Genomic DNA, 12,872 nt, shown 5'->3' on the forward strand with positions numbered 1-12,872 from the left:
GCACAGGGAAAATACAGGGGTTTAAAGGAACAAGAGATTCTTTTGTTGAGATCGTTGCACCATTGAATCATAGGATCGTTTAGGTCAGAAAAGACCTTTGAGATCACGGAGTACAGCCAGAAACAAGGAGACAGTGAGCTTCAGGATGAGGAAGGTTTGCGGTGTCATTGACAGAAGGGTTTCAGACGTGTCGGGTTGCGGTTGGTAGCTCACGACACGGAGTGTTGAGGGATGTGGAAGCGGTCAAAAGAGGAAAGGGTATGGAGGAACTGAACGAGAAGTGGAGCAGAAAGGGTGAGAGATGGGGAGAGGGCTTGCTGCGAGCTCTCTGAGCCTCTCTGTGGGCGAGAGGCAGGGGAGCGAGGAGAGGAACAGAGGAAAAACTGGAGGTGACCTGCACAAGCAGACAAACCCTTGGACAGAAAGGGGGTGTGCATGAGAGGGGACGAGGTAACTGTACAGGGGAGGGCAGTCAAGCAGCTCCATTCCAGTGATAAGCCCTGAGCTGTACTTGAGCCTCTAGCCGTGCCAGGTATAGATTATGACTGGCTTTCTGCTTCTTGCTTCAGGGTGCCAGGTAGTTTGAGGGTTTCTGGTTGGGAGTTCACATTTATGCTTGAGCAGTGAGTGCACGTTTTTGGGAATCCTGAACGTAGGAGCAGGGCTGGCAGACCCTGGTGACAGGGCTGTCCTGCTCCTGTCGTCACCATTTCCTGTCGGGCTGTGCTGCACCGGGACAGCCGGAGTTGACCATGAGCAGTTGTGGCATAAAGTGGGCGATGGGCTCACGCTTGCCCTTTAGGTGACCTGCAGGTGCTGATGACCGAGGCGATGCTGTGCCCGCAGGGGTTGGCCACACTTGGAGTGGTGACACCCAGGTGTCCCACGTTGGGGTCCTGGGGCTTCCTGAGCCTGGGAGGCCAGGGCAGAGCTATGCCCTGAGTTTGACCAAGGGGCTTCCATGCACTGAAACGCCACAAGCCAGGAGGTACCAGAGGGGGAAGATGGTGGCAAAATCCTGCCATGGGACCCTTGCAGAAGCAGCTTATCTGTAATCGTCCTTCCTTCATTATTTCCTAGCTCCAGCTATGTAGTAATTACAAATTTGGATTACTTGGGAAAGCTGTGGAAAGTAGGATAAATCATCAAATTCTAAGCTGGAGTCGGAAGAATTAGTTGCAGCACCACATATTGAAAATTCTCCTTCGTGCGCCATTATCCTAATTTGGAGAGCAGCTCTGAAAAAGTGAGGTTCTTCCAAGCCGTTATTACGCTTTCTGACAATTTTATTTTTTCCTTCACTTAGCACACTCAACTAACGTACTCGAATTAGTAGCAGCAAACCTATGTTTGTAAGAATTATATCTCTGTACAACGTACTGAAGTAATTCGAATTCCGGGGCAGAACTGTGGAAATTCTTAGCACAGTTTGTCCATATCTTATCAGAACAGGCACGCTTTTCCCAGGGCCTGGCCACGTTCCAGCAGTGCCGAAGCCGAGTTGTTGGGAGCCCGGTTTGAATGGGAGCAGTAATCTTTCTGAATGGATTTTCTGGCAGGGTTCCCGTTGCGTGTGTGGCTTATTGTTCTTGGTGGTGTGACGGTATTTTATCCCCCAGATAAATGTTTTAGGGTCTTTATTTTTTGATGATGATGGGAGGGGTTCTGGGAAAATAATCAGATTGCTAATTCTATAAAATTCTATAGGCAAACTTTTTTCCGTTTTAACTACTCTTCCGCGTTAGTCGCGTAGCTTTTCGAGCATGCGTTTGCCATTGAGGACGACAGCTGATTGACTTTATCTCTTAAACTTTTCTGTGGTCAGATTTTGTGGTTTAGCAACTAAAACGCGATGCCGTCTCCCTCAACGCGTTTTGACAAAGTGCTGTTACGCATATTCGTTTTAATGGATAAATATATATGCATGCGCTTATTTGGTTTTTTCTATTCACTGTGAAGTTATTCACAGTAAAGTGTTACCAGTGGTGGTGTCAAAACTAACAGAAGTAGTTGCCACTGGGGGAATACCCTCGGTTGGTGTAAATGTGTGCAGTTTATCTACTGAAGTCAGAATCTGTCCCTCTGTGCACTCCAGCCCTGCTGTGGAGCTGTGCCAGCTTCTCTGAGCTGAGGATCCGGCCTCTAATATGTATTACAGGATAGTTAATAGGATGTTTAACCACACAGTAACCACAGTATACAAAGAAGTTCTATTTTAGCCCTGCTGGGGCAAGAAAAGTATCTGTTAACGCTGAAGACTGAAGTACAATAGATTGCAAAGTTGGGGAAAGAGGCAGAAAACTCCCTCCTCTTGTTTTAAGTTAACGTGTGTGCAGACAAATTCTCACGTCTCAGGGTTAAGTTTTGTCTAAGAGAAATCTTTAAGATTTGAGTCTTTTGTAATTAAAATATAAAGAATAATTATCTTAAAGTTACATCTGCAGAGAAAGAACTGTGTATTTGCTTACTATCTGCCAGAAAAATCTCTTTTTAGCTAGAGAGATTAACAAAAAGGCATTGAACTACAAAGGCTTTCTTTTTATTGAAATATATATACATTTTGTGAACTGATTCAAAAGAGAACAGTCACAACCTTTTTTTTTTTTCCCTTTTTTTTTTTTTTCTCCTTTTCCTTTCTTTCAAAATGAGGGGGGAGCATGCAACTCCAAACTCTGTGCCTACAATGCTTGGAAGACATTATGATTAATTTTGCACTTAGGTTTCCAGATGTTGGATTTTGTCCCAACTTTTAAAGACCTCTAATGTCTAACAGGATATGTGCTGAGTATAGTCTTTAACAGAGTTTTCTTTCATAACTCTAGGATCTATGAGGAAAGGTAACTTGGGAAAACACTGCAGATCCGGAGCCAAATCTACAACCTTCTAGGGAAAAAAAAAATAAAAAAGACCCAACACAAAGCCCAACCCAACCTTAAATGTGCAAGTTTGCACTGGAGCTGAACTTATTGAGGAAGACGACTATGGCCGGGCACCGGAGCTGGCAGTGGAGTGGTTTGGCTGCCGTCCTCCTCGTGCTGCTGTGGAGCGGCGCTTCCCACGGGCAGAGGGACTGCACGGGTGCCGAGTGCCAGCCCCTCGACAACTGCATCGAGGACGTGCTGGAGCCCGGTGAGTGCTGCGCCACGTGCCTGCAGCACGGCTGCACGTGCGAGGGCTACCAGTACTACGACTGCGTCAACGTGGGCTTCATCAACGGCAAAGTGCCCGAAGGGCAGTCTTACTTCGTGGACTTTGGCAGCACCGAGTGCTCGTGCCCCAAGGGGGGAGGCAAGATCAGCTGCCAGTTCATGCTGTGCCCGGAGCTGCCCCCAAACTGCATCGACGCGGTGGTGCCAGCTGACGGGTGTCCTCAGTGCGGGAGAATAGGTTGTCTCCACGAAGGGCAGAAGTACGTAGCGGGACACACCTTCCACATGCCCCCCTGCAAGGTTTGCCATTGCCCCAACGCTGGTGGGGAGCTGATGTGCTACCAGCTGCCGGACTGCAACGCCTTTGCCTTAAACACTGTGAGCCCGATTGATGCTGAAGACGGTGAACCGGAGAGGCACTACGATGATCCCTACAGCTACGACCAGGAGGCACCAGAAGGGGACAACACCCAGGTGGAGTCTCCAAAAAAATACAGGAGTTACTCGTCCCACCTAGAACAAGAGAGCATCAGCCAGGAGCAAAGCGAGGACTATGACTACCTGCCGGCCAGCGTTGCTCCTTCAGCTTCGGCTCCGACTGATCCGTACACCGAGGAAATGGCTGCGCCGCTCACCACGCCAGCACCTAAAGTCCCCTCTGAAATTCGCAGTGCCACAGAAAGAAGTGAAAGAAAGAGGGTGGCCCGCACCACTGCAGCGTCGCTCCAGCAAAGGCTGCATAAGGAAGCCCCAGTAACCACCGGTGCTTCTCCGGAGCACACGACAGCCACCACAGCGACACCCAAGCGCCCGGAGGAACTGGAGAGGAGGCCAAGGGGGAAGCAAGGGGACAAAGAGAGGCATGAGCCGGAAAAAGCCCCCCACTCTAAAATGAAAAAGCATGCCAGAAAGGAAGACCCAGGGAACAGCATGTATCTGGGCTCCCAAGAGGTGAATTTAACAGAGCCGAGTTGGTCCAAGTCTTCCCATGAAACGCAGGAGGGAAACACTTTCCCCAAGGTCAAGTTCAGTGCCACAACCTCTCCGCCTGTTGCTCTCAAGGAAGACCGTAGTCAGTCGTCCCAGAAGCAGTCACAGACGCTTTATCGCTACCATCCTGAGGAAGACGGGGACCCCAACTCCATTCACGCTAACCCCAGGTTACCAGAAGGTAAGAACTGTAGATGTCTAGAGAACGTTTACTCATAATAACGTTGGTGTGTATCCACTGTTCCTTCTTCGCATTGCTCCACGTGGGCGTGAAATCAAGCAAATCCCCAGTTACCTTCTGTCAGGAGATGGTTTGCGTTTCATTTGATACCGCGTCGCTATTGCTACCTTGCTTTGATTTCGCAGATGGTGGATGGTGTTTTCTGGTATTTTGACTCATATTTCACACGTTGAATTGTTAAACTCCAACCCTTTCCTTCCATTCCCTGCTTTTAATTCCTCATGTGTTGTTAGAAACATGTTACTCTACACAAAAGGATTTAATTAGTTATCTGCTTGGATCCTCCAGTTACCAACTGAATGTAATCACGTTTGTAGCTTTTATGCTGGGGAGGAAGTGTAACAGTTGTGCTTCTATTATGAAAATATTTACAGCGCTTGTTGTAATATTTATCCTATGGTTGGAAGGTTGTCTAGGCTTGTTTAGGACAAGAATTTGATAGATAGACTTAAATGCTCTTCAGGACTAGTAAGGAGAAATAGGACTGCCCCTTGCTTTGTGTTCTTGGGGGGCTGGAAGTTTACGATGTTTATGATCAGCTGTGGCAAGCGTGCGTGTTTCCTCTCTGCCTCTGGATTCCTCTTGACATCTGCAGTGAATGTTGATAATGTGCTTTATGCAATGCTCATTACTGTAATGAATGCAAACTTCATCGCTGCCAATTAGCACATGTACAGCTCCTATTTCCAGTTCATTTTTCCTCAAATCAAGAGTAACGTTTCCTTTTTCAGGATGGGGCACAAAACGTTCTCCTGAGACTCAGATGAAATCTGAGTACAGAATACTGATTACTCCCTAGGCAGTGATATTTCTTCCTGGGTTATCTAGGTAGCCTCTGAACATCTTGAGCTGTCTGTCCATCTACCTCAAGGAGTTAAAGGGAGGTGGGAGGAGAGCAGGTTTAGAGCTGAATCTCTAGGTCCCGGCACAAACAGCACCTCGTGACTGTTGACCAGACAAAAGATGTACAAAGTCCATGAATGGAGATGACAGGCTTTTGCTTTCACCTCCACTTACACTTTTATTGTGAATGTTGACCTCGCAATTAGTGATCGTGGCTATAACCTGAGTCAAATCTTGACTTCTCGGTTTCGCCAAATGCCTTGAAATGAGAACGCGTTCCTGAGCACACGTGCCATCCCGAGGGGCGCCGTTAGAAAGCACAGACTATCTGAGGTCATTTAATAGTTAATGTGCTCCAAGCCTTACCTCCGTGCTACCTTCTTTCCACAGCTGCCTGTTGTATTTTACCTCCAGCTCCTTTTGCGGTGTGAAGGGTGAGTGAAACAGGGCTGAGTGAGCTAGGATTATCCTTCTTTGCAAGTGGCAAAAAGCATCTGCACTGAGTTCATCCGTAGTCAAATTTTACGCTGCTGAGTAGCGCTTTGCAAAGCTGAAGTGCAAAGCTTGTGTGTGTTGCAGCCTGCCACGAAATCTGACCTGAGCTGTGCATCGAGGCTGTGTGTAATACATCGAGTCTGAGACAGGGCTAATATGCAACAGCCTGTTTGCTGATGTAACTTGAAAACAATCCATTTAAAATTTATTTTATTTTTTTCTCTCAGAAAGGAAAAATGGATGGACCGTCCTGAAAGTTTCAAGGAGAGGGTTTAAGAAAGCACATGGGAGTGAAAAGCATTTATGAGCAGAGCTAACTGTGCTGCAGTTCAGAGTCTCCTTGGGTGATGCCCAGTCTGTGATTCCTGGGAAGGGCTTGGCTGAGCCGGATCTGGGTTAGGTCAGGGTGCCTGTTGGAGGGGAGCGAGATGCGATAGGTGTCCTGCGGATTGTCTCGGCTGAAGAGACACCACGCACGTGGCCCCGTGGCCGCTGGCAATTGGGGCCTGTCCCCTGCCCACCCCGGCATTCCCATCAGGAATGGTTGGTGGAAGCAGATCTGTCCAGGCTGTAAAGCATCTACAGAACCTTCTCCAAAACACAGGAATCTCCCTTGATAGGCTCGTGCCTAGGAACTGCTGTATTTTCACTTGTTTTGTTGCTTTAATTGCTGCGGTTGTGACTCATGTGAGTGGATCCATATGTTTTGGGTACTGAAACACATCTTCTGTCTCTTTGGTGCCTCCTGAGCCAGTGATAGTGGGTGAGGGAAGGTGTTAGTCAGGCTCAAAAGGAAAATTTCATTCTGCATCTGAAGGCAAAATTAAATGTAAATTTCATACGTGTATTTTCAACTATAAAATGGCATTATTCAGCAATTCTGGTAGAATAATTTCTCCCCTCAAGAATCAGCAGTGGGGTACAAACTGCCTCGGTCCCCCCCCAGTTTCACAGCCTGCTCTCCCCGAAGGCGGTTGCCGCTCTCGCAGAGGCCACGCATGGTTGGCCCAGAGAGACTGGGCTGGGGTCTAGGATGCTTTTTATTTATTTTTATTTATTATTCCTTCCTTAAAATCATCAATATGGTTATTAGCATTTCATCTTAATTGGGGTTTTGGGGTTTTTGTTTGTTTGTTTGTTTGTGGGTTTTTTTTTCTGGAAATATGTTTTATAGGATCACAGAGTGGTTTGGGTTAGAAGGGCCTTTAACGTGGGGACACCTCCCACCAGAGCAGCTTGCTCTGAGCCCCGTCCAACCTGTCCTTGGACACAGAATCACAGAATCACAGAATGTCAGGTGTTGGAAGGGACCTCTGAAGATCATCTAGTCCAACCTTCATCCCAGCACACCCAACCACTACACCATAGCCTCAAGTGCCAGATCTACTTTTTTTTTAAACACCTCCAGGGTTGGTGACTCCACCACCTCCCTGGGCAGCCTGTTCCAGTGCCTCATCACTCGTTCAGTAAAGAACTTCCCCCGAATATCCAATCTAAACTTACCCTGACGCAACTTGAGGCCATTTCCCCTTGTCCTGTCATTAGTAATTAGAGAGAAGAGACCAGCACCAGCCTCACTACAGCCTCCTTTTAGGTAGTTGTAGAGGGCAATAAGGTCTCCTCTCAGCCTCCTCTTGTCCAGACTAAACAAACCCAGTTCCCTCAGCCGCTCTTCATAGGGCATGTTTTGCAGACCTCTCACAAGCCTTGTTGCCTGCAGGGAGGGGCTGCCACAGCTTCTCTGGGCAACCTGTGCCAGTGCTAGGTATGCATTTATTTATTTATGTTCCTGAATCATGGAGAGATACGTTTTTGTGACTGTAGGGAGATGCTAGAGCTTAGAAATGTAGATGAGGTGTCATGGAACTGTTTGCTGCCACGAAAAATTCAGCCCAAGTTAGATTGCTGTTGTGTTTATTCTTCCTATTAGCTGTATCCTGGCACCAGAACTCAGCTGTGGTTGGATCCCTGATGCCTTTGGTTAAAAACTTGGCTTTGTGACTTGTGTTTTATGTATCTCACTTTGGTTTTATACATAGCTGAGTTTTCATCTCCCAAATCTCTGACGGCTCGTATGTAACCTAATGGTGGAAACAACGTGAAGTATTTTGGTGCTCAGGAAAGGTTAATTTCATGTTTTGCTTCTCTTCTTCCTTTTGCGCTTCATTTTTTGCTCGTGTTTCTGTAGTGCCCTCTGAGGCTGGCACACACTAGTGGCGAGGCAGCCCCAGGGTGCGTGCTGAGCCCTGCGCAGTCTCGAGATGGAAACAACTGCATCTAAAAGCATCTGTTGTTAGACACAAGCTTATACAACGAGGCATAATATTTCACTGTATTTCGCACCACCCAGCGACGATGAATTGCCCTTTGGTTTGGGATTTCTAATAATTTTTTTTTTTCTCTCTTCTTTTGACTACTCTGAGTTTTCCTGGACCAGTCAAGTCCAACCGTCAAGCACTCCTTGTCATGGAAACATTTGTCTTTTACTCGGTGCATGAGCGCACTTGTCGTGAAGCTTGACTATAGACTAAACAGCAACTTTCTTCAGCAACATACAGACCTACTGAAGTTTCTGTGGCAAATGCTAATTACTCCATTCCTAAAGGAACTGTAAATGTAAAGCAGAGGTGATTACTCAGCTGAGAAAGTGTAAATTAATTACGTTCACCAAGGGAAGGGATGAGATTGATGGAGACTATTCTCCTTATACAGTCTCTTTCCAAACATTGATCTTGCCACGTCGCCTACTGCAAGAGCAGCTAACAGAGGGAGTTTTAATTTCTAGATTTCCTCATCCTAAAAATGCCTTGAACAGAGGAAGGTTGAATAAAACGTCTTTAAAGATCTCCCTGTCAGGTTTTCTGACGATTTCCCTGCTTTTTTCCATTTCCCTATGCTCTGCCAGCGGAGCGCTGTTTCTTGGAGAAATGTAGCTCAGGTAGCAAACAGCCTCATTGTGAATGTTTTATGATTTGCATTCGGGGGTTAGGCAGACTGAATAGCAATTTGTGTCGAGCTGGAACCACTGTGTTGCAGAAGGGAGGTGCTTTTCTGCTTTAAAAAAAAAAATAAATAAACCCCCAGTTGCGGAGGAGTTTATCATGGTCTTTGCTAGAGATAAGGGTAATTGCTCTCCAGCTGAAGTAAATTGCATCGAGTAAATGTTTGCAAGTCGAGATCAGTGGCTGAGAGAATGGCATTTATTGCTTGTGAATCCTGATCAGCAGCGAGGTACCAGGAGGCTCTCGTGCAACTTCAAAGGTTGTAGTTGTTTTCAACCAACCCATCTACTGCACATGTGCTGATATTGAATCTCATGAGGAAAGATGACCTTGAATTCCTGAGCTGAGGACAAACAGGGAACAGGATCCATAAAGCAGACCTGCAGGGAGGGTTTCCAAGCACGCCGACCCCTCATCTCTCCTGCCACTGCCATAAAATGCCCTGGAGGTGAGAGGACGCTGTGGATGGTGGAGCAGAAACACGAACTCTATTTGCAATTACTTTGTATTCTTTGGCATCCCTTGCTCTTTCACATTTACTTAAATTACCAGAGGCTTAATCCTATGTTGTCTACTTTGTCCCAGTTCTCTCTGCGAGGGGAAGAAACCAGCTTTGAGCCCTCGAGCCAGGCTAACTGAGGAATAAAAATAAACGTCAGGAGAGTGGGATGCAGGGAGAAAAAGCCCCTGGGCCAGCAAGTGTGAATCAGCATGAATTGCAGCCCCAGGCGACAGCGTTTGGTTCTCTCCTTGGTATTTCAAGTTCTGAGACAGTGAGATTATAGAGGAAGATAACGCCAGTGGGTATAAGGCAGGCTGGGATACTTAATGAAAGAGGGAGGCAAAAATACTGTAAAAATAAGAAGTGGATTAAGAGAGACCCACAAAATAGATCTGTCTGTTCTGCCAAAAATGGCATTCATACCTTCTGAGGTAGCCGGGTGCTAGTTTAGGTGGAAAAAGAAGCAAAAAAAAATTAAAAATACCACTTATGGTATATGGGGGGGGGGCCTAATCCTCTGATGGCTTCAAGTGCACCAGCCTCTTCCCAGCCCTTTTCTTTCGGTTGCCCCAGTGCTGTGGCCCCAGTGCCCGTGGAATCTGAGGGCTGACCTAGCCTAGGCATGTAGGCAGCAGCTGAATCTTGAATATCCAGACCTGCCCCAGCCAGGAGTGAGCTTTTGGGGTCAGTGCTGATGGTTTGTGTCTGGCTGATCTCTCTGGACCTGTTGCTGCATGACTGCTGCTTGCCTGTTTTGCATTTTGGGACCTGCTATGGGTCAGACTGCTGCTGCCCGTTTTCCAGCTGGCTGGGCTTTGGTTGTGCCTCTCGAAGCTGCGGGCTCCAAATCTGGAGCTTTTATTCTTCCTCCTGGTAAGCCCAAGCCCTCGTCACCACAGACCTTCTCCTGTTCACCCATCCTTGCTAAAATGGAGATATTAATCAAGGGTTATTAACCTGGTTACAAATTCTTTTGTGTCAGGCTTTTATGGTCCTCAACTCTTACAGAGTATTTTAAGTGGTAAGTGTATACTGAGCCAGGAGCTCATGATCTTCAGCCAGAGAAAGTACTTTAGAGGATCTTTTCTTAAAGATGGGAGGGTCTGTGAAGTGGTGCAAGCACAAGCCTGGGATGCAGAATGACAAGTTTCAGCACCATGCTTTCCTAAATACTGTCCATATACTCTGTTATAGTCAGATGCATGTAGCTTTTTAAAAGCCTGAAAAACTTAGCAAAATGCTTAGATCTTGGGTTGATTTCTTTTTAAACCCCAGGACGTGCCAATCACACAGCAATTAGAGATGTTGGGGAAGGTGGTTCTTTGTCTTCCTGAGTCGCCCATAGAGTGGAGATGACAGCTTCTCCTGCCGGTGTGATCTGGCAGGTAGGGCTGTGAATCTCTGTCAGGCAGCTACAACGTGCAGCACGAGGTGGGACAAAGGCGTGTGTTCCTTCAGGTCTTGTTAGTCTTGCCTTTGTTAAACACACACTGAAGAGCAACGTCTCTTTCGCAGCGTCTGGCGCGATGAAGCGGCGCGGTCGGGTTTCCCATCCCCTGACGGTGTGTTTTGCACACTGAGCTCTTTTTCCTGCCATGCAGGGGCTGTGACTCACACAGTTGACTGGAGCCGGGTTTTGTAAGGAAACCCATCGTGTGAAGTGTTGGCACCAAGGGGAGGTGCAGAGAGCGTTTGAAGAAAAAGTGAAGCAGGGAAGTGAAAAGTGGAGAAGGTACAGAGTGAAGAAGTGGAGAGGGTACAGAGAAGGGCAGCCAGAATGATTAGGAGACTAGAGGGTAGGTCTTAAGAGAGGCTGAGGGAGATGGGGCTGTTCAGCCTAGAGAAGAGGAGGCTGAGGGGAGGCCTTCTCACTCTCTACAACTACTTGAAAGCTAGTTTCCAAACTATGGAAAGGATGGGTGTTGGCCTCTTCTCCCCAGCAAATAGCAACAGGACAAGAGGGAGGGGGCTCAAGTTTCACCAGAGGAAGTTTAGATTGGATATTAGGAAAAACTTCTTCACCCAAAGGATGGCGAAGCATTGGAATGGGTTGCCGAGGGAGGTGGTGGAGTCACCATCCCTGGACGTGTTTAAAAACCGGCTGGATGGGTCACTTCAGGAGATGGTTCAGTGTTAGGGTGATGTAGGGCTGTAGGTTGGGCTTGATGATCTTAAGGTCCTTTCCAACCTTGATTTTCTATAATTCTATGATTCTAGGGCAAAATGTTCATGCCTGGCTGGGGAATGCATATGGGCACCGTTGGGTTGTCCCATCCTGTCCCGGAGGAGCACAGCACTGCTGGCACCAGCCCTAAAGGCAGTGTCTGCGTAGGATACCCCTCGTGGGATTTAGCTGAACACCTAACCTATGACAGCATCAGAATATTTTTGGGTGCCCATCCCGTGTACCTGTTTTGTAAGCACCATCGTTTCTCAAAAATTAACTCGGCAACGGGAACATTTGATCTTGATTCTGAAATTAAAACGTGCTGGAGACAAACTATGGAAATAAGATGGGAGTTTTCTTGTGCAAATTAATTAACCACTTGGAAAGACAAGGCTGTTGGGCTCCCTGCATTTCTCAAGGGGGCTGCGTTTGCCAGTTATTTATAGTATGTATCTGAGAGCGATTTCTTTGTATGCATGTTTGATACTTCTTCAGGAAGCAGAATTTCAATGAGACTTCTTTACAGCAGTGCTTGTAGTATTCTGATCGATCACTGAGGAATTAAAACCGACCCTGAATATAGCTCCTTATTAGAGAAAGGCAAATGTAAGTAGTAATTTCTGATCCAAATTTTGTGAGACAATAACCTTTTGAACAGTTTCAAATATGTAGGCCAAATAAATGTAGCTTTCTAGCGTACGCTTACTCATGAAAGGATTTGTAATTTCATTACCCCAGGCCTCACAGCGAGCAATATCCTTTACCTCTTAGGGATTCTTAGGTAACAAGCCAGCAGTAATTGGAATTTTATAAAGATCCCCTTATGTGTGAGCAGGTTTTATGTTTTACTGACTATTCCTGGTCTGTCTGCGCTGTGCCTGAGATGACCTGCTCTCTTCCAAAGCCACCGAAAAAGTCCTAAACCCCAGCCCAAAGCACTGATGGTGTTGGCACCAAGCCGGAGTCCGAGAGAGGGATGTAGAACAGAAGCAATTGTGCTATTTTCAGGACATGCAAACCTCCAGGGGTAGTTTTTCTCCTTCCCTGCCTTTGGCTGGTGGGGTCTGGGGAGCTGCTGTGCCCCCCAGAGCTGTGTGCTCTTGCTCCAGCACCGGAGTGGCTTGTTTGACCCCCTAAACCGGAGCAATTGGGGAAAAAACACAGAACAATAATTCCTTCTTGTTGCTGACTGCTGGTTGCTTTTTGTTGTGAACCATAGGGATGCTGATTGCATTCAAAAGGGCTCGGAGCTGGTTGGCCCTGGTTTTGAATTACGAAGTCCTAAAATAAATGTTTATGGTTCCAGCATCTTTGGTTTTAAAACCTTCTAGCAGTATAAACTGTTGTATGAAAGGAAAGGATTTGCATTGGTAACTGCTAAAAGATGTTATGAAAGTTGACGCACTTGCTAACTGTTGCTCCGTATATAATATACGTCTTAAAAATAATCAAAATCGTCAAATTTACCGTCGTAGCCTGATTG

At 46.8% G+C, this 12,872-nt stretch overlaps 1 protein-coding gene across 1 annotated transcript; it reads left to right on the top strand.

Moving 5' to 3' along the window:
• Positions 1-2,936: 2,936 nt before the first annotated feature.
• LOC104273168 (fibulin-2-like) lies at positions 2,937-4,320 on the top strand (the record flags this gene model as incomplete). The annotated part of the gene is made up of 1 exon (XM_009868402.1): positions 2,937-4,320. A coding segment is annotated over exon 1 (1,384 nt), but the record flags the coding sequence as incomplete, so codon positions are not given.
• Between the last annotated feature and the right edge of the window lie 8,552 nt (positions 4,321-12,872).

This window comes from Apaloderma vittatum, unplaced genomic scaffold, assembly GCF_000703405.1.
Source record: "Apaloderma vittatum isolate BGI_N311 unplaced genomic scaffold, ASM70340v1 scaffold20234, whole genome shotgun sequence".
Classification (NCBI taxonomy): Eukaryota; Metazoa; Chordata; class Aves; order Trogoniformes; family Trogonidae; genus Apaloderma; species Apaloderma vittatum.